This window comes from Megascapheus bottae, chromosome 2, assembly GCF_031878675.1.
Source record: "Megascapheus bottae isolate mThoBot1 chromosome 2, mThoBot2.hap1, whole genome shotgun sequence".
In the NCBI taxonomy this organism is placed as follows: Eukaryota; Metazoa; Chordata; class Mammalia; order Rodentia; family Geomyidae; genus Megascapheus; species Megascapheus bottae.
Window position 1 is genome coordinate 76575534 of NC_143510.1, and position 23999 is coordinate 76599532.

Below are 23999 nucleotides of genomic sequence, written 5' to 3' on the forward strand. Positions count from 1 at the left end.
TAGGTACTGTCCCTGAGCTCTTTAGCTCAAGGCTACCACCCTACCTCTGGAGCCACAGCACCACTTCCAATTTTCTAGAGGTTAATTCGAGATAAGAATCTTTTTTTTTTTTTTTTTGCCAGTCCTGGGCTTGAGCTCAGGGCATGAGCCTTGTCCTTGGACTTTCTCAAGGCTAGAGCTCTACCACTTGAGCCTCAGCACCACTTCCGGCTTTTTTCTATGTATGTGGTACCAAGGAATTGAACCCAAGCACTCTACCACTAGGCCAAACTCCCCAGCCCCTCAAGATAAGAATCTTAATTGGACATAAGAATCTCTGGGACTTGGTTTCCCCCCTTCCCTTTCCTATTTCAAATAAACAAATAATCATATATATAACATACCAGATAACAAAGTAAGATACTGTAACAATATGAGAATAACCAAGGGACAACAAAAGAGATGAGAAATAACATAGTACATTAAGAAAAATGATCACACATATATGGCTCTTGTTTCCATATCCTGGGCATCCTTTCATTTATGGCCTTATCCTATATGGCCTTATGTATCTAGGTTTTGAGCAATTGTAATCCTCTGCTAGGAGAGTACAAGGTTTATACTAATTATTACAAATGAGGGACACCACTGAGCCTATGTTCCTTTGGGTCTGGCACTTTTTCTATGTATGTGGTACCAAGGAATTGAACCGGATCATTGAACCTTCTATCTGGCAAATATAACTCTAACACTTCTATTAATTACAATTTTTAAAAAGCTATTATTTTTTTCAAATGTAAAAAAAAATCTCTGGGACTTTAATGCCAGGGCTGGCTTTGAATCGTGATCTTCAGACCTCAGCCTCCTGAGTAGCTAGGATTACAGGTGTGAGCCACCTCGCCTGGCTTATGTTTTTTGAGATGAGGTCTTCCCTCATCTCAGTAGCTCAGTCTGGCCTTGAACTCACATAAATTCATGCCTCTGCCTCTGCTTCCTGAGTGCTGAGACTACAGGTGTGGACCACCACAGAAGGTTCCACCCAACCAATATTAATCAAATACCTAAAAAGTAGTGAACACTATTCTAGACACAGTGGCAAATAAGATAAAGTCCCTCTCATCCAAGAGCTTAATTTAGTCTAAGAGAAGAAGATACTAGACAAAAACATATATAATTGAATTTCAGGTCACAGTAAGTACAACTGGGAAAAAATGAAGTTATAATACCTGTCTTTTCTTTTGGTAGCATAGTTATGACAAGGTCACATATCTGCCTGGCTCACTGTAGGTATTTGATAAAGGTTACTTGATAGCTGCATGCACAGATAAACAAATGGACTGATGAAGAGATAGAATTTAACATTTATTCTTAGTGGGGCACTGATGGCGTATTTCTGTAATACTGGCTATTCAAAGGGCTGAGATCTGAGGATCACAGTTCAAAGCCAGATAGAGCAAGAAGGTTCATGAGAGTTATACCTATAGTTAACCAGCAAAACAATGAAAGTGGAGTTTCCACTATTGTGGAAGTGACTCAAGTGATAGAGGACCAGCCTTGAGCATAAAAGCTCAGGGACAGTGCCAACCAAGGTCCTGAGTTCAAATCCCAGGACTGGCATTTTTTTTAAAAAATTCTAAATTCCTGTATCTTTCAATGAAAATTCATTGGTTCAGATACACTTAGCCTTCACTGTATGTCAGACATAGTGATAGACTCTGGGAAGATGAGTAAAAGAATCTTTGATCTCCAATGTATGTGAATTAATGCACCTTCTATCTGGCAAACATCGTATAACCCTTTTATTAATTACAATAAAAAAAAGAATCTTTGATCTCAGGGAGTTCAGAAATCATGACTTTCTCATGTTCTGTGCTTAATTGCTGGTATGGGGTTAGCAAAAACAACAACAAAACAGCCCCACAAAAAGTTAAAATTTGGGCTGACACTTTTCTTTTCTTTTCTTTTTTTTTTTTTTTTTTTTTTTTTGCTAGTTCTGGTGCTTAAACTCAGGGCCTGGGCACTGTCCTTGGGCTTTCTCAAGGCTAACACTCTACTCATGAGCCACAGCAATACTTCCATCTTTTTCTGTGTGTGTGATGCCAAGGAATCGAACCCAGGGCTTCATGCATGCTAGGCAAGCACTCTCCCACTAGACCACACTCCAGGCCCTGAGCTGATTCTTGAAAAGTATGTTTGGGCCCTTAAAGCTATGACTGAAAAGAGGAATAGTCTAGGCAGAAGACTGAAGACACAGAAGTCTAGAAAACATGAAGACATCTAAACTTCTTAACCTTTATTTTAGTTATTATGCTATTCAGGCTATTGTCAAATTTGCCATCCTCCTGCCTCAGTCTCCCAAGAGGCAGGGATTATGGGCATACACTGCACCTGGTTTATCAAGATGCTGTTTTGCTACACACAATATAGGAGGTGCACAGTAGGTGGGATAAGTAGAGGTAAAAAGTGAGGCAGCAGCCAAATGCTGCCCACCTCATCAGCATGTCAACTCTGCCACTGGGGAAACCAGATGAACATCTTAGACTAGTTCTTAAAGGTTGATGGACGTTGTAAATTGTTGCTTAGAAACCTTATATGGCACAAAAGTGTCCTCTCTCCACCCCTGGCTTTGTTTCTGCTCTGAAGTGTCAAGCGTCCTGTCCTGCAGTGACTGAGAACCTAAGAAGACTGTACAGGAAGGGGCTCAAGTTCAGTGTTTGTCAGTTCATCTGCCCGCAATGTGCTAATCCTAGGTTCACCTCTGCTGTGCTCCACACACTCTTATAGACCTGCTCTGCCGGTTTCTTGTTGGCGTCTTCTAGTAACAGCAACCATTAAACTCTGCTGGACTGAGGAGGGGGCTCTTCCTGTCTGTGTAGTGCTTCCCACAAAATGCAGTGTGTCCTCAGCTCCCTGAACCTTACCACTTACAAGAGGAATTTATTGACTGGAGAGCCTCCAGATTTAATTGTGACCCATATTTATAATCAAAACTACTTTTTCCAATCTAAAAGATATGTATATGCCCTGCAGAAAATATGGAAATTGGAGGATATACAAAGAATAAGACACAAATGACTAAATCATGTAAAGAACACTATTATATTTTGGAGCATTTCCTTCCAGTCTTTTGTTTGTTTAAGTGTGTGTGTGTATGTGTGTACATGTGCCAATTTGAAGACTTAAATTCAAGGCCTAGATACTGTCCTTAGCTTTTGCCAGTCAAGGCTCATGTTTTACCACTTGAGCCACAGCTCCACTTCAGCTTTTTTTTTTTTTTTTTTTTTTGGTAGTTAATTGACATGAGTCTCATGGATTTTCCTGCTCAGGCTTGACTTCTAACTGTGAATCTCAGATCTCAGCTAAGATTACAGGTATAAACCACCAGATGCTTGGTCTGAGTTTTCAAATCCAGGGTATCACACATACGTGGCAAGTGTTCTACTACTGAGCTATTCTCCACCCAAGAATAGACTTGAAGAAAGATTTGTATTACCATATCTATTAGTTGTACAAAGGGATTTAATTACATCTCCGTACATACATGCCTATCCTATCAAACTCACCTCTCACTCCCCTCCTTCCTTCTTCTCAAATCTCTTTCCTCAATCTCTCCCTTCCCTTTTCTTTTTTTATGGCATTTTAGGCATGTTAGGGACTGACCACATGGCCTTGGTACTTCTTTTGATCACTTGTTTGGCTGGGATTCTATTACTTGAGCCCTATCTCCAGCCCTGCTTTTAGCTGGTTATTTTGGAGATATGGTTTCAAGAATTTTCCTGCCTAGGCTGGCCTCATATCATGATCCTCTGGATCTCAGCTTCCTAAATAGCTAAAGTTACAGAAGTGAGTTACCAGCACACAGCTTGATTACTTATTTTTGAAGTAGGATCTGACTTTATGCCCAGGCCAGCCTGGACTTTGATCTTCCTACTTGTGCTGTCTCATGTTGCTGGATTGCTGGAGATGATAGGCCCATGCTGCAGCCATTGGTTGATATGGACGCCTGTGAACTTTTATACCAGGGCTGGCTTTGAACCACAATCCCCTGATTTCCATCTCCCAAGTAGAGTTAGAGGCTTAAGCTATTCTGCCTGGCAGCTGCTGTGTTTTGTTTGGCTTTGCATTGTTTTTCTTTATTTTGCTGAGTATTGAGGTTCAGCCTAGGACTTTGTATGTACCAGGCAAGTACTGTCCCATGAGCTTTAACCACAGCTTTGTTTTATAATGATTAAATTCCCTTCTTACAGAATTCAGGTTCACTGCTATGACGTCTTTGCTCAAATGTCATTTCCTGGGAAACTTTTCTATGACATTCTATTTACCTTTGCAGCTCTCACTTGGCTATTTTGCTCAAGGCTGGCTCTCTATTACTTGAGCGACATTTCTACTTCCAGTCTTTACTGATGAATTAGAGATGGAGTTGTTCAGATGTATCTGCCTGGGCTGGCTTCAAACCTTGATCTTCATCTCAGCCTGATGAGTAGCTAGCATCACAGGCATGCGCCACCATTAACATTTTTTCATAGCATATTACCACCTCACTTAAAAAAAGGCTTATTTACTAATCCCACTAGAAACATAACCATGACAAAGTTATCCCTCCCTTTTTTTCTTTCCTTCTTTCCTTCCTTCTGTCACCCAATATTTAACCAGCACCCAATATTTAACCAGCCTGAAGTAAAGAACTACATAAAAGTACGAGACTGCTTTCCAGGAGCTTCCATTTGAGCTAGAAACATCAGACAGTAAAGCCATACCTTTAGAGCAGGGTATAAATTTTATTCTAAAGTAAATGAGACAGGATGAAATAGGTATGTTCCTGAGGAAATGAAGTTAACAGACTGTCTCCAATGTGGGTAGAGCAGTAAGAAGTGGATGAGGTTTAGAGGCAGGCCAGAACTTGATAGAAGAATTCAAGGCAGAAAGAAGTGTTTGGCTCATTCCTAAGCAGTGCAAATTTCTGAGCAAAAGAATAGCAAGATTTAAAATTAAAAAAAACACAAAAACTATTTATGAAGATTAGTTTGCTGGGCAAAAAAAAAGCATAACATATTAGTGGTAATTAACACAAATGGAACACTGATAACACTGATCAGCTGTGCCTGAGATCAGCTGTGGTTGAGATGAGGACAAACCACTGGGGGGGACAAATGAGGATGTATGGCAAAGGTGGAGGATGGTGAAATGAAGAGGAGCTAAAAAAATAAAAATAAAAATCATTGGCTCAAAATCAAGGCATTAGCCTCAAATCCAACAGTTCTCAAAACAAAATGCTTAATTCACTCAGAATTAAAGAAGAACCTGTGGCTCACGCCTGTAATCCTAGCTACTCAGGAGGCTAAGATCTGAGGATCTAGGTTCAAAGCCAGCCTGGGCATGAAAGTCTATGAAGACTCTTCTTTTTTACTTTTTTTTTTTTTTTTTTTTGCCAGTCCTGGGCTTGTACTCAGGGCCTGAGCACTGTCTTTGGGCTTTCTCAAGGCTAGAACTCTACCACTTGAGCCTTAGCACCACTTTTGGCTTTTTTCTATGTATGTGGTACTGAGGAATTGAACCTGGGTCTTTGTGCATGCTAGGCAAGCACTCTACCTCTAAGCCAAACTCCCAGCCTGGCCCCACTTTTCTTTCTCTCTCTCTCTCCCTCTCTCTCCCTCTCTCTCCCCTCCTTCCCTCCCCCTCCCCCCTCCCTCTCCCCTTCCCCCCTCCCTCTCCCCTTCCCCCTTCCTCCCTCCCTCTCCCCCCTGTCCCTTCCCCCCCCTCTCTCTGTGGATCATGGGGCTTGAGTTTGGCCTGGGTGCTCTCCTTGAGCTGCAACATCCCACCCTTGAGCCAAAATCTGTGATACTCTTATCACAGATGACTCACCAGAAAATGGGAAGTGGTACTGTGGCTCAAGTGGTAGAGCATACTAGCTTTGAGCTGAAGTGCTCAGGGACAGAGCCCAGGCTCAGAGTTCAAGTTCCACTACTCACCAAACAAAAAAGAACTCCTGCATGGGTTGCTGGAGACTCAGACGGTTTATATGTTTTGTTGTTTTTGTTTTTTGCCAGTCCTGGGCCTTGAACTTAGGGCCTAGACACTGTCCTTAAGCTTTCTCAAAGCTAGCAAGCACTCTGCCACTTGAGCCACAGCACCACTTTCAGCTTTTTTCTGTGTATGTGGTACCAAGGAATCAAACACAGGGCTTCCTGAAAACTAAGCAAGCACTCTACACTAGGCCATACTCCCAGCCCCATGAGACTCAGAGGTTTGCTGCCTAAATTGAGGGATGGGCAAGTAGCACAGAAAACCCAGGGTATCTTTGGCTAGGTATCTCCATTTGAACTTAAGCCAATTTAAAGAACCAACTAAAGAGGGATAAAAGTGAGAAGAGAGGCAGGAAACAGAAATAGCTATTTTAGATAAATCCCATATGGCCTCTGCTCTTAATTTACTTAAAGCAGATGGTTGGGCCCAGGACCGGCTCATTTATTACCATCTCAACCGCCATTCAGAGCCTGTGCTTTCCTTAGCTTCCTAGGCAACCCTGAAGGGAAATGTCAAACTGCATGAAATTTCCTGACTAGATCACGCAAGCCACGGACATCCCACTGAAAATGCTTCATTTCCTCAAAATCTGATTCTCCATCCCAGCTGCTGCTTCCACTTTCCCCAGCTGCTTGCAGATGGCTGGGCACCCTTGCTGGTAGGCAGTATGGCAAGAGTTCGAGGAATGAGTAGACCAAAATAAAAGAACTGGGGAGGATTTAGCAGAAAGCTTTAACATTTTGTAGTCCAGATTCCTTCTCTCTGTGCTATATACTTCCCAATTTTTTTTTCTCTAAAGAAAGGAAAGTAGCTAAACATTCTAAAAAGAAGCATTTAAACTCCTAGGACAATTAAGCAGTCGTCTCTGAGTTACCAAATTCCATTCAGGAAAGTGAGCAAAGCATATGAGATAACAGTAGAAGATTGGAATTCATTGAGGGAATCAGATGCTCTGGAGAGAGAAGTTTGGGGATCTAATGAAGGTAATCACTAGCCATTTGGAACGGGAAGCCATGGTGGTATTCTGTCTCCCATCCCTCCACCCATCCCAGTCTCACAGGTAGGTAGGTACCACTGCCAGAGACAAGTTTATGTATCTATCACAATATATGAAAGGGATTCATCAAAAAATCTGAATGGGGCCAGGTACCCTATGACTCACATCTGCAATCCTAGCTACTTGGGAGGCTGAGATCTAAGGATCACAGTTCAAAGGAAGCCTGGGCAGGAAAGTCCATATACCTCCAATTAACCCACAGAAAACTGGAAGTGGCCCTGTGACTCTCAGTGGTACAACACTAGCTAGACTTGAGTAAAAGAGTTTAGGGACAGCACGCAGGCCCCCAGTTCAAGCCCCCTGACAGGAAAAAACAGAAACAATTATTAACCAACAAACTGAGTGTGGTGGTTAGTGGAATGTGCCTAGGATTTCAGCTATGTAGGACATACAAGTAGGAAGATCAAAGTCCTAGGCCAGTCCAAGTAAAAAGTGAGAGCTTACCTACAGGGAAAAAAAAAAAGCCAGAGATGTGTCTCAAGCGGCACAATTCTTGCCTAGCAAGCAAGTAAGTGGTCCTGAGTTCAAGTCCTGGTACTAATAGTGCCAAAAAGGTTTATAAGTAAAGAAACTCAGTGTAGAGCACCTAAGTAGCAAGCTGGGGGCCCTGAATTCAAACCTTAGTACCACAGGATGGAAGGGAAGGAAGATGGAAGGAGAGAAGGAGTGAAAAGAGTAAAGAAGGAGGAAAGGAGAAAGGGAGGGAGGGAGAGAGGGAGGGAGTAAAAAATAAAAAGAATGACAGGCTTGTATCTGAACATAAGTACCAAAGATAAATGAATAAATGAGAGACAATAGGAGAAACTGTTCATTCCCAGTAACTAGGGGAAAAAAATTCCAGATCTTCTTTGTGATCTGATTACTATAGCTTGACCAGACAACTCCATAATTGGACTATGTCCTTAGGAAGGGCTGACGGAAAGGACAAATCATAAAGATGGCCTTCTGCTGACACGCTGCAAAAATGGACTTGGCTGGGAAGGCTGGTGGGTGGCAATTCATCTACCTTCAACTCTATAAACCTTGACTTAGCACTTCTTTAGTGTCATGGTAGACCTAGTTCTAAAGAAAGATTTTTTTTAATGAAAAGACAGCCAAATGCTGGTGGCTCATGCCTATAATCTTAGCTACAGAGTAGCCTGAGACCTAAGGAGTGTTGTTCAAAGCCAGCCAGGGATGGAAAGTCCATGGGACTCTCATCTCCAAATAATAACAGAAAAAAACAGAAGTAAAGCTGTAGTTCAAGTGGTAGAATGCCAACCTTGAGCACAAAAGCTCAGGGACAGAGCTTGGGCCCTAAGTTCTAGTTCTAGGACAAAAGTTCAAAAGATAAAACAAGGGCTACTTTCAGCAAGTTTCTACCTAGTGTATTACAACAGAGGCCAATGTGGGCCTCCACACACCTCCTAATGCTCCCGCCCATGCCACCCCTCTGCAGTCCAGGCAGTAAGAACCTTAGTAGTAATTAACCTGTGCCAAAGGTCCAGGCTGGCATGAGGTGTCTATCAAGAGGTCTAGTCCAGCAAGTAAAGGAGAGTCCCATAATAAGCAATAAGTCCATTTCCTTTTCCTTTCTTCCTCTTCCTCAACAGAGAGAGAGAGAGAGAGAGAGAGAGAGAGAGAGAGAGAGAGAGAGAGAGAGAGAGAGAGAGAGAGAGAGAGAATATCCCTAACTCACATCTGCATTCATTCAACTCTTCTTTTTTTTTTTTTTGAGCCCACTCAGGGCTTCACATGTAGTAGGAAGCCTTCTGTACTGAGTTCCAGCCCCAGCCCCAGCTCTTCATTTTAAACTGGCTTCAACTGTCAAGTGGAAAAGGAAGATCTCAGCAGAAAAGCTAAAAGAAGTTCTCTATGGATCTATCTGGTTTGAGCTTAATCCCACACAAGTGCTTCACCACAGGCCCCTAGCCCTGTGTTTTTTGCTTTTCTGGTTTTTTGTTGGTTGGTTGGGATTTTTTTTTTTTGAGATCATAATCTCATTAACTGTATCCAATGTAGCCTGAAACACACAATCCTGCTGCAGCCACTTGAATTACAGGCATGTGCTACAACTTTCTATCCAGGTCCTCACCACTTTATATCTTACCTATCTTCCATCCCATCCTCAACACAAAGAACAGAATTCTGAAATTCAACTCACATATTAATGTTACAAAGCAGCTGAAAAAAACAAAGTCCTCTTCTGACCCATCTGCCCAGATTCAGAGCCACTTCTAATGTTCACAAAAGCAAGCACAGTGGTGACCTGCCCCTCCTACCCCACATCTGCCAAAAAATGTGCCAGTCTTGCATTTCTTCATCTAGAACAACAATAAAGACCTAAAGGTCTGGAATCAGAATTCATCCATATTTTTTTTCAACAAAAATTTACCCAGCCCCTACTGTGTGCTCTAGAACATTTTCTTCTCCCTGGATGCCTGGGTTACCTTGAGAATCTCTAACTCCTCTCTTACTGAGCCTGCAGGTTTTTGGTGTGTCATCTATTTACTGCTCCTCAGGCAGTCTCACCTCTGTTGTATAGAGCTGCCACCTGGTCCTTCAGAAGGAACTGCTCTATCTTTCTCCAGCCCTTCTCTCTTCCTCCTGGCTTTCTCTCCTTCATCCTGTCACTGTTCAGCTACTCTTGCTGCTCTTCCCCAACATCCTGTCACCAATGTCTGATACTGGCTAACCCACACAACAGCCCCTGAATAGAAAGAGTGGAGCAGAACTGATTAACTGAGGGAATCCAACTGGTACAACTCAACAAATCCCTTAAAATAGTCATAGGAACAGTGATAGGTATCACTTAAAATCGAGATGATGGACCATTGCAACAATTAAGAATGATTGCATTATGGGGGGTGGGGTGGGCTGGGAAAGTTGCTCAACAGTAGAACAAGTCTAATCATAGGCAAGACCATTATGAGTGCCACAGGACAAAAAGGAAAAGTCAAATGGAGCTCAGTAGCTCATGCCTGTAATTCTAGCTACTCAGGAAGATCGCAGTCCAAAGCCAGTCCAGGCAGGAAAGTCTGTGAGACTCAGAAAAGGCCAGAAGTAGCACTGTGTATCATGGCTCTAACCTTGAACAGAAGATGGACTGGCAAAAAAAAAAAAAAAAAAGGTCAAAAGTCTACAAGGATAAAATAATGGAGGATGGTAGAGGCTAGTTGGGCAAGAGGAATCTGGAGCTAAAATCTTCAGGGGATACAGGGGTGTGATGATAAAGGTGATAAAGCCTAGTGGAGTCCATCTGGTAACAGATGAGGCATGGGAGGAAAAATGGGGTGGAGAATGTAGCTTTGAGCTTTCTCAAGGCTAGAGCTCTACCACTTGAACCACGGCACCACTTTCAGCTTTTTTCTATGTATGTGGTACTGAGGAATTGAACCCAGGTCTTTGTGGATGCTAGGCAAACACTATACCACTAGGCCAAATTCCCAGCCCCTGCAAGCCAATTTCTGCTGTTAAAAAAAATATATAGCCTCTAATCAAATCAGAGATTGGTTTTAAAAGGAATGACATTCTCCTTCATTGAATCTCATTTAAAAGAGTCACTAAGATACGTTCACTGGAGAACAGAAATTAGGCTCTAACTAAATGAAAGAATCTATAAGAAGCACAATAAACAGCACACCTGAAACTAGTTTTCACCCTCTGTTTTGTGTGAAATTCAATTGCAGAGTCAGCAAACAGTGGAGCAAACAATGAAAATGGGACATGGGGTTTTTCTCAATCACTGTAAACTTACTCCCTGAAACAAAAAGACCTTGACACTGCAATTGCCTCTAATCACATTTACTGTTCTTTCGGCACTGGTTCTGATCTTAAGCCTTGAGCCTCACCTCATTGAATCCAGAACCCAGTCTTTAGCTCTTTTATTTTTTAAAAAAAAAAATCTCTCTTCCTAAATGCAAACTGAAATAATATTCTTGCTCTTAAGATGTCTGTCAAAACAAAAACTTTAACTTTGACAGTGTTGAAGAAAGCAATGCAGTGTTTACATGTTTCAGAGGTATATAGCTCATAGACTGAGTACTTACCTAGCATGGAGAAGACCCTGAGATTGATTCCCAGCACTGTAAAGCAATAAAAAATAAAGATTTCAATTAGCCTATTGTGATCTTCCAAAGCAAAAAGAAAATTTAAAAAATATGATGCCTTATTCCTTTAATGTAACTACCAATATGCTGCTTTAGAAAAACAACACATACTATAACATAAACAAATAAACTTCTTAAAAATACAAAACATTAACAAAATGAACACCAGAAAGCAGAAACATGTTGGGAGGCGGGGGGGGGGGGGGGTCAGGTGTAATAAGGAAGGATACATCAATGGAGAGAGCAAATGAAGTCATTATATTCAATGTGCAGTCTGTGAAAACAGAACTATGTAACTTGAGTGGAGGGATGGAAAGGGTGACAAGTCATAATCTGACTTGTAGAATTGAAATCTTTTTGTACAACTACTTAAGATTTTTTTTTTTCTCCCCAGTCCTGGGACAGGAACTCAGGGCCTAAATACTGTCCTTGGGCTTTTCCGCACCCCCTCTCCCAAGGCTAGCTCTGCCACTTGAGCCACAACACCACATCCAGCTTTTTCCTGTGTATGCAGTACCAAGAAATCAAACCCAGTCTTCATGCATGCTAGGCAAGCACTCTACCACTAGGCTAAACCCCCAGTCCCTTAATCTTTTTTAATCTGAAAAAAAAATCAAAGAAAAAACATTAAATATATTTACCAAATTAATCTTCTAAATATTAAATTTGGCAGGCGGGGAGAAGACAGTCTTTCTATGTAGGCCTGACTGGCTTCATGCTGCCTCTGCCTCAGCTTCACAAGTGCTGGGGATTAAAAGTATGCATGCATCATCAGGTTCTTTTGATCTTTTCAACAGTAATCTCACCAGACTCTGGAGGCATATAGCTATTCAGGAAGCTGAGATGTGAAGGACCAGGGTTTGAAGCTAGCTGGGATGGAAAGTCTGTGAGATTCCAATTAACCAATTAATTTCCAATTAACTAGCAAAGAATGCTGGGTTGGAGTTGTGGCTCAGGAAGACCACCAGCTGTGAGGAAGAAAACCAAGCAAAGAAGCCAAGAGGGAGCTCCATCCAGGCTCTGCCTTCAAGCCCTAGTACCAACAAAAACATACAAAAAGAATAGTAATCTACTTTTACATGTAAAATATAACTCATGTACAATTAAAATTTGGCTTAAGAAAATTAAATATGTGGATAACACATGATCAGTAGAATAATGTCAAAAAAGATTGCCTCAATTTATATTTTAGGAATATATATAATGCATGTGTTATATATAATATTAGTATATGTCTAATGTATTATGAATATTAGTAATATACCAGTGTATATACATACGTATACTGGAAAATACTAGCAAAATTTAGTATGTCTTATACAATCACGTGCCTAAAAAATGGCAAAATGGGGCTTTGCTATATACCCCAGGTTGACATTGTTGAACTCTCAATCTTTTCTGTTTATGTGGTACTGAGGAGTTGAACCCAAGGTTTCATGAATGCTAGGCAATCACTTTACAACTGAGCCACATTCCTAAGCCCTATTTTATTTTTTGTTATTTATTTATTTATTGACAGTCCTGGTGCTTGAACTCAGGGCCTGGGCATTGTCCTTGATTATGGATCCTCCAAATATGTGAATGGAAATCAACTTTCATTACGGGCTGATTATATCAGGTATTTTGCTATAGTAATGAAATCAGTCTAAGTTCAAGGTTTGTACTTGAGGAAGCAAAACTGAGAATCCTATGGAGATGGGAAAAAGTCCAACTGAGAAGTCAGGGAAATCTAGAGGCAAAGAATTCCCTTTAGTATTGTGCCGGGGCCAACCGGCAGCAAACCAGGGTTCGCAGATTGGGGTTCCTGAAATCGGGGGCAAGGACTAGGAAGAAATAGAAGAGAGACAGACACACCAGGTCCGGGATATCCGCAGTCCAGGTAAAGACTGCCGCGTTTATTTTTCACTCCCGCTTCTTCCCTCCTCCAGACCCAGGGAACCTCCAGGTGTTACATTCATATGGTAATTCTCAGGTCATTTACATAGAATAGGGCCAGAAAACAATAAGACAATAAAGCCATCGTCTGATGCAAGTCAAGGTACAGTTTGATTCCACTCTGGCTCCCAACAGTATTGGAGTAAAAAGAGAAAGGAAAAGGAATACTTTGAGTTAATTCAATGTGTTTAGACTAGGTGCTGGTGCTAGAGATCATATACATGGACAGAAAGGGGGAGGAGGGAAAGGGAAATGGAAATGGAGGGAGAGGGTGGGAGGGAGAGAGGGAGGGAGGGAGGGAGGGAGGGAGAGAGAGAGAGAGAGAGAGAGAGAGAGAGAGAGAGAGAGAGAGAGAGAGAGAGAGAGAGAGAGAGAGAATATTAGAAAGAAAGCATGCAAAAGGATAGCAGATTGGAGAAATTGCCCATGTTTGCTTGGTACAACTCTTTCCTTTAAGTGTGGAGATAAGGGTGCTTTCCATTAGTTGCCTTGGTGCTATGGCTCAAGTGGTAGAGTGCTAGCTTTGAGCGCAAAGAGACTCAGGGACAGAGCATAGGCCTGTTGAAGCCCAGGATGAGCAAAAAATAAAATAAAATGAGCCTAAATAACTTTCAAAAAATAAATTTATGTTTTTCCTTCAAGCAGAACCAAAGATTTTCTAAAATAATATAAAATAACAGCATTAGGGCCAGGAGTTTGGCCTAGTGGTAGAGTGCTTGCCTAGCATGCACAAAGACCCAGGTTCGATTCCTCAGTACCACATACATAGAAAAAAAAAGCTGGAAGTGGTGCTGAGGCTCAAATGGTAGAGCTCTAGCCTTGAGAAAGTTCAAGGACAGTGCTCAGGCCCTGAGCTCAAGCCCAGGACTGGCAAAAAAATAAATATAAATAAAAATAACAGCATTACCTAAAAAGCAAAAACTATTCAAACATCAAGATAATAGAATAAGGACATGGGGTAAAAATAACAGTGACAGAAAGTTTAGCTTGTAGCTTTCTGCATTAAATTATTTTTATCCTCATATCTTAAATAGAATCACTTGTTTCCATGACCAGTTTATTGATTATTTGGAAAGTTTATTTTTTTAAGACAAGACCATTTGTTTCCATTGTAAAATTATGAAGTGAAACTTTCTTCAGAAGAAAAAGTATTCAGCTTCAATACCACTATAAGAAATACAAAATAAACTAAATACCATGTTTGAAATGTGAAGTTAACTAAGATCAAAAATTCTTCTGTATTTATCAATACTGGTCATCAGGTGGAGAAAACAAGCTTATGTGATATTTTGGCAATATTAACAATTATGCTTGGGGCAGGAGTTTGGCCTAGTGATAAAGTGCTTGCCTAGCATGTACCAAGACCTGGCTTCAATTCCTTGGTACCACATATACAGAAAAAGCTGGAAGTGGTACTGTGGCTGAAGTGGTAGAGTGCTAGCCTTGAGAAAGCCCAAGGACAATGCTCTGGCCCTGAGTTCAAGCCCCAGGACAGTCATAAAAATAAAAGAATTAAACTTGACAGGCACTTGTGGCTCACACCTGTAATCCTAGCTACTCAGGAGGCTGAGATAGGAGACTGTGGTTTAAGGCAGGACTTGGCAGAAAAGTCCCCATGATACTCAAACTCCAATTAACCACTCAAAAACTGAAAGTAGAGCTGTGGCTTAAAGTGGTAGCACACTAGCCCTTCGGCAAGAGAGCTCAGAAACAGTGCCCAGGCCCTGAGTTCAAGCCCCACAACTAACAAAGGAAGGAAGGAAGGAAGGAAGGAAGGAAGGAAGGAAGGAAGGAAGGAAGGAAGGAAGGAAGGAAGAAATTTGTAGTTTTTCTGGGTGTTATTTGGTAATATCCCTTAATGATCCATTTATGTGACACAGAAATTCCACTTTTAAGGACATAATTGATAAAACCAAGCCTCATATATAAAGACATACTAAAATGATTTTTATTTTATTTGTGTTCATTATTAATAAGGGCTTCATATTGGTATTTATGGCATGCCTATAATGTACTTTGATCAAATTCATCTTTTGTCTGTTTTTGAGATAGTCAGACCACATATTCCAGTCTGGCCTCAAACACAGAATTCTCTTGCAGTAAAAAGAAAGGAAGAAGAGTAGAGAAAGGAAGAAATAAAAGGAAACAAAAACTCTACCAATAGGAACTAGTTAAACAAGTAATGAGAAGAAAATTTATTTTTTTCCTTTGAGTGGTATCATGGATAAATATTGAAACAGAATTTGTTTACACTTATTATTAGGTTTAAAAATCAGATTTTAGTTGGGCACCAGTGTCACACACCTGTAATTCAGAAGGTCAATATTTGGAAGAAGGCCAGGCACTGTGGCTCATGTCTGTAATCTTAGCTACTAGGAGGCTGAGATCTGAGGATCTGCAGTTCAAAGCCAGCCCGTGCAGCAAAGTCCCCGAAACTCCAATTAACCACTAGAAAACCAGAAAGGGTGCTGTGGCTCAAAGTGGTAGAGTTGCCTTGAGTTGAAAAGCTCAGGAACAGTGCCCAGTTCCAAAGTTCAAGATCCATGACCAACAAAAAAAGATTTGGAAGAATGTTGTTACAGTCCAACCTGGACAGAAAACTTCACTAGAGTTTGGCCTAGTGGCAGAGTGCTTGCCTAGCATGCACGAAGACCTGGGTTCAATTCCTCGATACCACATACATAGAAAAAAGCCGGAAGTGGTGCTGAGGCTCAGGTGGTAGAATTCTAGCCTTGAGAAAATCCAAGGACAGTGCTCCGGCCCTGAGCTCAAGCCCAGGACGGGCCAAAAAAAAAAAGAAAACAGAAAAGTTCACTAGATTCCCCTCCAAAATAACCAGTAAAAAACAGGGCAAACAAGCTGAGCAAGTGTGAGGCCCTGAATTAAAACCTGGTACCAGACACAAAAATAAATAAAAACAAAAACAAAATACAAAAAGCTCTCTAAAGATTAGAGGTACAAGCATATGCCTAGTATATGAACAATCTTAGTTCAATTCCTAATATCTCCCCCCTTTAAAAAAACTTATTTCATCAAAATATTTGCTTAAAAGCTTTGCATTCCACTTTATATAAATTATATCTCAATGTCTTGCAAGAAAGGGCTGTACTGAGTTTGAACTCATGTCAGAACCTTCCTTGTGCTTATAGCATTTTTGTCCTGTAGATTTTATCTTCTATGTTTTACCTTTGATTATGCTGTCAACTGTCACCAGCTTCCTTTTCCACCTTGCTGACCAACCTTCCTGAACTGCAAATCCCATCATGTTACAGGCTTATTTACCTCTTTGCTTTAGCTCTCCAATCTATGCAGGGCATCTTGAGAACATTTCTAATGCCCACATGATCAGGCAGGTAAGTGTGTAAAGTCATCAAGTCCCCTCCAGCAAAGCAGGAAGCTGTGTAGAACTGAAGAACCTAGGTCCCACCTATTCAATTCTGACATTCAGTTCTGAAAAAACTCAGTAAAATTTTCTGAAGTCACATTCATCTCCTGCTCACATTTCAATACTAAGGTCCAAAGTGCATACGCTGTGGAAATGTGTGGTGTAGCTAAGGCTAGCTGTTCTGGCCTTCCTTTCAGCTATTCCTCACATGGCTTTCTTTTCCTGAGCCTCCTCTTTCACAAAGAGGTGCATGTGAACTTGATATTCCCTGCCTGGGTCTCGCTCCTTATCTTATTAGGAAAATCATTCCAACAGCTCTGCCAGCCTTTATGGTGCCCTGGGGGGGCAATGTTCTTTGAGTATACACTTGTCATTGCTGTTCTTTCTCAGCTTGCAAATATTTATTTTTCCCCTACAATTAGTCCTTAAGAGGCTTGGCTTCTGATTGAATATATTGTAAATTAAACAACAACTACAACAAAAAAAAACCACACTGAGTATTAAATTTTGTAGAAACAATTTGACTATCATTTTAAGTAGGACTGGAAAACTATTGTTTACAAAAATATAATTTTTACATGTGTGTGTGTGTATGTGTCCTTGGACAACCAATATTCTAGAATGGCCTCCACATGTTCCATCCATACTTCACCCATTAAAATTACTGAGTGTTTATTGCAATGACTTTATACTAAAAGAGCTGCTTTAATTCTTGATATAGTTGTCAAAATATTAATGAGGTAATCATTGTGAAGCTTTAGTTGTCAAATAAAAGAGAAAAAGGAATCAAGAAGCATTTATATGCTCTAGTGCTTTAAAAAAAGTCACTCTATGAAATAAAAGAGAGTGAGTGACTCTATTCTCACAACTGGGTCACCATTTCCATGGCTGAATTGGTTGAGTGCGGAGCCACATGAAATAGTTCTACTTCTCACAACTTGTCTGAGGGACTTCTACCTGCAGAGAGGGAAGTGAAGAAAAAAGAATCTTTCCTCTGCCTTTAAGTTTGACCTGTCCCATTTGTTCCTTCCTTCTTGTTCATTGATTTAGGTCATCAGGAAGGTAAGAAAATAAAATAGAAAGTTGGGAAGAGAAGAGAGAGTAATGGATGAAGGGGAAGGCATTTGTGGGGCCTTTCAAGCCATCTAAGCCTATCAGGAGGGGAAGGCACATGAATGGGACCACAAAACTACAGTCACCACACCACTTCCTATATGGTTCACTTGACACTGAACACTGGGTCTAACTTCAAGTTCAATGGGCTAGAGTGAAGTCATTTTTTATTCACCAGTTCTTTTCAGTATATTATAGTTTTTATTATTGCTATGATTCGAAGCAATTCTTATGATTCTTAGAAATTTGGAATGTACCTTGGCTGGAAGTGTTGCCTAGTGGTAGAGTGCCTGCCTAGCATGCACAAAGCCCTGGGTTTCATTCCTCAGTACTGCATACACAGAAAAAGCTGGAAGTGGTACTGTGGCTCAAGTGGTGGAGCGCTAGCCTTGAGAAAGCCCAGGGATAATGCTCTGGCACTGAGTTTAAGTTCCAGGACTGGAGAAAAAGAGAGGGGGTGGGAGGAGGAATAACTATGGATGTACCTTATTTAATATCTCAATGGAGGGGAAACACACTCGCACAAAAAAGACTGTATTCTAACAAAAGAAAAAGAGTAAGATTATGTTTGAAAAATATGGAGGGAAATATATTAATATACCCCCAAAGAAAATATTATTGAATGTAATTTTCAGTTCTTATATTGGGATCTTCATATGATCATTGTTATTGTATTGTAGTTACAACTTTTTATACTTAAAAAGTTATCTTTGTAATGAGCTTTTTGCTTGTTTTTAGAGTCTACTTTAAGCGTTTTTATAGCTATATAGTAGTCTCTAAAGTAGAAATGTAATTTTTCTGTTAATAGGCATTTAACTTTTTAGAATAATGCAGATTTTTAACCTTGTGAAAGCACCAGCAGTGAATAAACAAGAACTCTTGATAAAAGCAGTGATAGGTCAGGGAATTTGGCCTATCAGTAGAGTGCTTGCCTAGCATGTACAAAGACCCAGGTTTGATTCCTCGGTACCACATACATAGATAAAAGCTGGAAGCAACGCTGTAGCTCAAGTGGTAGAGCTCTTGCCTTGAGAAATCCCAAGGACAGTGCTCAGACCCTGAGTTTAAAGCCCCAGGACTGGCCAAAAAAAAAGGGGGGGGGGGGGACTAGGAGTTTGGCCTAGTGGCAGAGTGCTTGCCTAGCATGCATGAAAATCTGGGTTCAATTCCTGGGTACTACATATACATAGAAAAAGCTAGAAATGGTGCTGTGGCTCAAATGGTAGAGCTCCAGCCCTGAGAAGGCCCAAGGACAGTGCTCAGGCCTTGAGTTCAAGGCCCAGGCCTGGCAAAATAATAATAATAATAAAAGCAGTGATATTTCCTGATTTATTTCAGCTAAGGAAAACATACCATATCACTGAATTATGGACAGAAACAGAAAATACCCTGACATTTCCTCAAGAATAATATATCCTCAAGCTTTGCTGCCTTGAACATTGGGTTAGCTTGAGAAAGAAAAGATTGTTATCTAAGATGAATACATGCATAAGAGTTGGTACAGCCAGGAACTGGTGGCTCATGAATGTAATCCTAGCTAACCAGGAGGTTGAGATCTGAGGATTTGTGGTTCAAAGCCAGCGTGGGCAGGAAAGTCCATGAGACTCTCATCTCCAATAAGCCACTCCAAAAAGGCTAGAATTAGTTCTGTGGCTCAAGGAGTCCAGGACAGTGCCCAGTCCCAGAGTTAAAGCCTCAGGACTCCTGTCCCTACCCTCCCACCCCCCACCCCCACCCCCGCCCGCCCAGTAAAAAAAAAAAAGTTGGTACAAAGGCAGGAAATTAGGATAAAGGGGGGAAAAAAGAATTTTTCAAAGGCATATGCCCTTTCCCTACACCTTGATGGAAATGGGACTCTGATAAGCTTTCTAGAAACCCTTACCCTCCTGGCAGGATGCTTTCTTACAAAGCTAACCGAAACAACTATTTGCTGACAGTAACCTCCTGCCTGTTTCTTGTCTTTCCACCGAATCATTCATCTTGATCTTGTTTCAGAGAATTGGCAGAGCTGGCTTTAATGCAGGGGGAACACTTGTAAAGTGATAGTGAATTTAAAGTCTTCCTAAAACCCCATTTCTTGGGACTTGTGAAGTAACTCCAGGGGAAACAGAAAGCTCTCTTGTTGTACTTAATTTCATTTTCCCTTTAATTACTTTCCTTCTTAGAATTTTATTTTTAAAATTTCAGTTCATTCTATGTGTCCTGGCCAAAGTGTTTCCAATTACCTCTCATCACAGTCGGTCTTCACTAAACCCTGGGCAATGAGTAATGTCACTTCCACCAGATTCTAGGTATCTTGCCTTTTGGCCCAGTATGCCCATCCCCTGCCATATTAGACTCTCGTGGTTTTGACAGATGGTATTGCTAGAGGGTCTGTAGACACATGGCTGATGCTGCAGTGACCAGCTATCTCAAAATAGTCCTTGCTTGCTTCAGTTTCACATTTGGCATATAAACTCAGTATTTTTTCTCAAGCATATACCAATGAAGTTTATCTTAAAGCTTCTCCAGGTTCTCTATATGAGGATTTTTAAATTTTTTATTTTATTTATGTATTTATTTTGCCAGTCCTGGGACTTGTACTAAGGGCCTAAGCACTGTCCTTGAGCTTTTTTTTTTTTTTTTTTTTTTTTTGGCCAGTCCTGGAGCTTGTACTCAGGGCCTGAGCACTGTCCTTGGGCTTTCTCAAGGCTAGTGTTCTGCCACTTAAGCCACAGCATCACTTCAGGATATATATATATATATATATATATATACATATATATGTTGGGAGCCAGAGTGGAATCAAACTGTACCTTGATTTGCATCAGACAATGGCTTTATTGTCTTATTGTTTTCTGGCCTTATTCTGTTTAAATGACCTGAGATTTACCATATGAATGTAACACCTGGAAGTTCCCTGGGTCTCGAGAAGGGAAGAGGCTGGAGTGGAAAATAAGTGGGGCAGTCTTTACCTGGACTGCAGACATCCCGGACCCGGTGTGTCTGTCTCTCTTCTATTTCTTCCTAGTCCTTGCCCCCTATTTCAGGAACCCCAATCTGCGAACCCTGGTTTGCTGCCGGCTGGCCCCGGCATATATAGTACTGAGGAATTGAACTCGGGTCTTCGTGCATGCTAGGCAAGCACTCTACCACTAGAACAAACTCCCAGCCCCTATGTGAAGATTTTTTTTAAACATTTTTGCATCTAAGTCTACCTAGAAGTAGGAACAAAACAAAATTTTATCATTCACTTCCCTAGTGTTTTGGACCTTTACATTAAATAACATTAAAAAAGGGGGGTGGGGGCAGGGAGCATGGCCTAGTGGTCCCATGCTTGCCTAGCATACACAAAGACCCAGGTTTGATTCCCTGGAACTACATATATACACAGGAAAAAAAAAAAGAAAAGCTGGAAGTGGTGCTGTGGCTCAAGTGGCAGAATGCTGAGTTCAAGCCCCAAGACTGGCAGCAAAAAAAAAAAAAAAAAGATGGGGGCTGGGAATGTGGCTTAGGGGTAGAGTGCTTGCCTAGCCATGCATGAAGCCTTGAGTTCTATCCCTCAATACCACATAAACAGAAAAAGCCAGAATTGTGCTCTGACTCAGTGGTAGAGTGCTAGCCTTGAGCAAAAGAAGCTCAGTGACAGTGCCCAGGCTCTGAGTCCAAGCGCAAAGACTGGTGGGGGGAGGGGGGTGTAAAGAGGACTATGAATGCGCCTGAAATGATAAACAAATAAGAAATGCAAACATCTTTTAAAAATGTGGACAAAGCTACATTTTATATGGTTTAAATTAACTATTTTAACATTACCACATTTTATCAAATAAGGCAAGGCAATTTTTAAAAACGTAACTAAATGTAAAACGGCTCAGCATGATAAACTTACCTGTGTAAAAGATACCTGTGCATGGTATTTTCCTCTTTAAGTAAGTTGACATTCTTGCTAAGATGGAATGTTGGAAAACTCCTGGTGTTTTCAATAACTGTACACGCAACTGAAAAAAAAAATCCCCCATGTGATCATACTTTATTATATTGCTGATTTCTCTCCCTCCCCTCCCCCCTTCCTGATATTGAGGATTGAACTCAGTACCTCCTTTTTGAGAGTTCTAACACTTGATTCACAAACTTGCTTTGCCCTGGGTGGCCTTGACTAAGACCACCTACCTCCAATTCTTTATTAGCTGAAATTGTAGGTAAGTGCTACCATACCTCTCCTCTTTATAAAGTATATTCTAGACTGTTCTTGAACTAGACTGGTTTCGATTGGGCTTTTAAAATGTAAAGGAAAAGTGATATTGAAAGCAGTGTGTGTGTGTGTGTGTGTGTGTGTGTGTGTGTGTGTGTGTGCGCGCTATTGTTGTTTCCAAAAACACTCAACCAGCCTACTGATGTGCTTACAATTAGCATTAGCATCTGACCTACTCAATTTTGAACTTCATTTTATGTAACTATGTTGTCTTGTATTGTTTCCTCAAAAAAATGTATTTTGAAGAAGAATGTTAAGAACTATCTTTTGACTTTTGTTTTCTCCACAATCTGCTACAGTTTGTACAAAAACTAAAGAAATAAATTCTTTCAGAATTCCATGACAATCAGCCATAACCCTATCATCCTTCAAAATATTCTTTGATCTATAAAAACAAATGATAATTTTATTACTTTGTGGAACATCTTGAATCTACAATAACCTGCTTTTACATGATGTAGTTGCAAGAATTCAATGTATATGTGTGGGGGGGGGTGCGCGCGCACTCACATTAGTCCCCTGAAAATTTTGGAGCTTCAGGATCTTGTAAGAATTGTTTCATGATTTTTATTTTCAAGCTAACATACACATTTGTACTGTAATGGGATCTTATTATTATCCATAGCCTACACATAGTGCATATTGAACATATTCACCTCATAATCCCATTACCTTTTGGCTCATTCTAAGGCTTGAATTCATTGCCTCAAAATCTCACAAGCTCCTGTCTGGTCTTTTATCACTTGAGATAAGGCTCTAGTCTCCTCTTTTTTTTCAGTGTTTGATGAGTTTCACTATGTCAAAAGAAATTAATATTGTTTTTCTTTTCTTTTTTTTTTTGTCTGTCCTGGGGCTTGGACTCTGGGCCTGGGCATTGTCCCTGAGCAGTTCAGCTCAAGGCTACGGCCCTACCCCTGGAGCTACAATCTCACTTCTCATTTTCTACTGATTAATTGGAGATAAAAGTCATAGGCTGGCTTTGAACTGAGATCCAGTAGCTAGAATTATTGGCATGATCCACCAGCCTGACTTGTCATATTCATTTCTATCTACCTGCAATGTTCTACTATCCCTTCACCACTCAGTATCCCTATTCTCGCTCCCTCCCCACCCATGCCAAATCCTAGGGCTTGAACTAAGGGCGTGGACACTGTCCCTGAGCTTATTTTGCTCAAAGCTAGCTCTCTAGCATGTGAGTCAAAGCATCACTTCTGCCTTTTTCTGTTTATATGGTACTGAGGAATCAAACCCAGGGTTTCATGCATGCTAGGCAAGCACTCTATCACTGTCACATTCCCAGCCCCACAATCTATTTTTTACATTCATGTCTGACATGATTTTTACAGGTAGTGACAAAACATATGTCAATGACAGAAAGCCAGGGCCTATGATTCTGAATCTCTTGTAAGCTGTTTTAAAATGTGTGGAGAGACCGCTCAGGAAAAAAAGTGAATTCAGACATATTAGCTCAAACTAGAATACTTAATTGCTCCTAGAAAACTTTAAAATTCAGTCTTTTTTATCAGTATTTACTAAGATTGCTTTTGTTTGTTTGTTTATTTGTTTCCCCTCACCAGTTCCAGACATTGTTGCTGTCTCTATATAGGGATTCTGACTTCCAATCATGACTATAATACCTTTAGTTTGTTTGTCAGTCATGGGAGCTTGAACTTAGGGCTTGGATGTTATCCCTGAGCTCCTGTGCTCAGAGTCAGTCCTCTATCACTTTGGAAGGAAGCTATGCTCACCACTATACCACCAACATGTTCATTAGTCTACCACCTTGAACCACAGCTCTACTTCTGGAAATAAAAGTCTCACAGACTTTCCCTGGGCTGGCTTTCAGCCATGATCCTCAGATCTCAGGCTCCTGAGTAGCTAGCATTGTAGGTGTAAACATACATGTGTAAACAAGCGCGTCTACATGTATAAATATACACAAACACACCTGCATCCAGTTTGAAGATATTCCTGACCTTTGGGTCCTGGGATTTGAATTCAAGCCACACCTCCTGCTCAGGTGCTTTTACAGGTGCTTCTGAGAGACTTCTGTTAGTAATAACCTGTTGGGTGGGGGAGAGAAAAGAAAAAGAAGAAACCTACCCAAAAAATCCACATTATCTAAGATTAATAATAATCTAGGGTCAATTTTTATGCCTGTCAAGAAAAAGATTCCCTTCAGCT

At 40.8% G+C, this 23999-nt stretch overlaps 1 protein-coding gene across 2 annotated transcripts in view; it reads right to left on the reverse strand.

Moving 5' to 3' along the window:
* LOC150067344 (uncharacterized) overlaps window positions 1-23999 on the reverse strand; it is a 250923-nt gene that overhangs the window by 221401 nt on the left and 5523 nt on the right. Inside the window, exons 3-6 of one of the 2 annotated variants that reach the window (XM_090328383.1) lie at window positions 23764-23878; window positions 21453-21561; window positions 11793-11895; window positions 11092-11127 (exon numbers count right to left, since the gene is read on the reverse strand). In XM_090328383.1, the coding sequence (XP_090184509.1) occupies window positions 11092-11127; window positions 11793-11895; window positions 21453-21561; window positions 23764-23769 (254 nt within the window). In that variant the 5' untranslated portion in view covers window positions 23770-23878. The remainder of the gene's footprint in view (window positions 1-11091; window positions 11128-11792; window positions 11896-21452; window positions 21562-23763; window positions 23879-23999) is intronic. The other variant, XM_090328384.1, reaches the window with a different exon arrangement.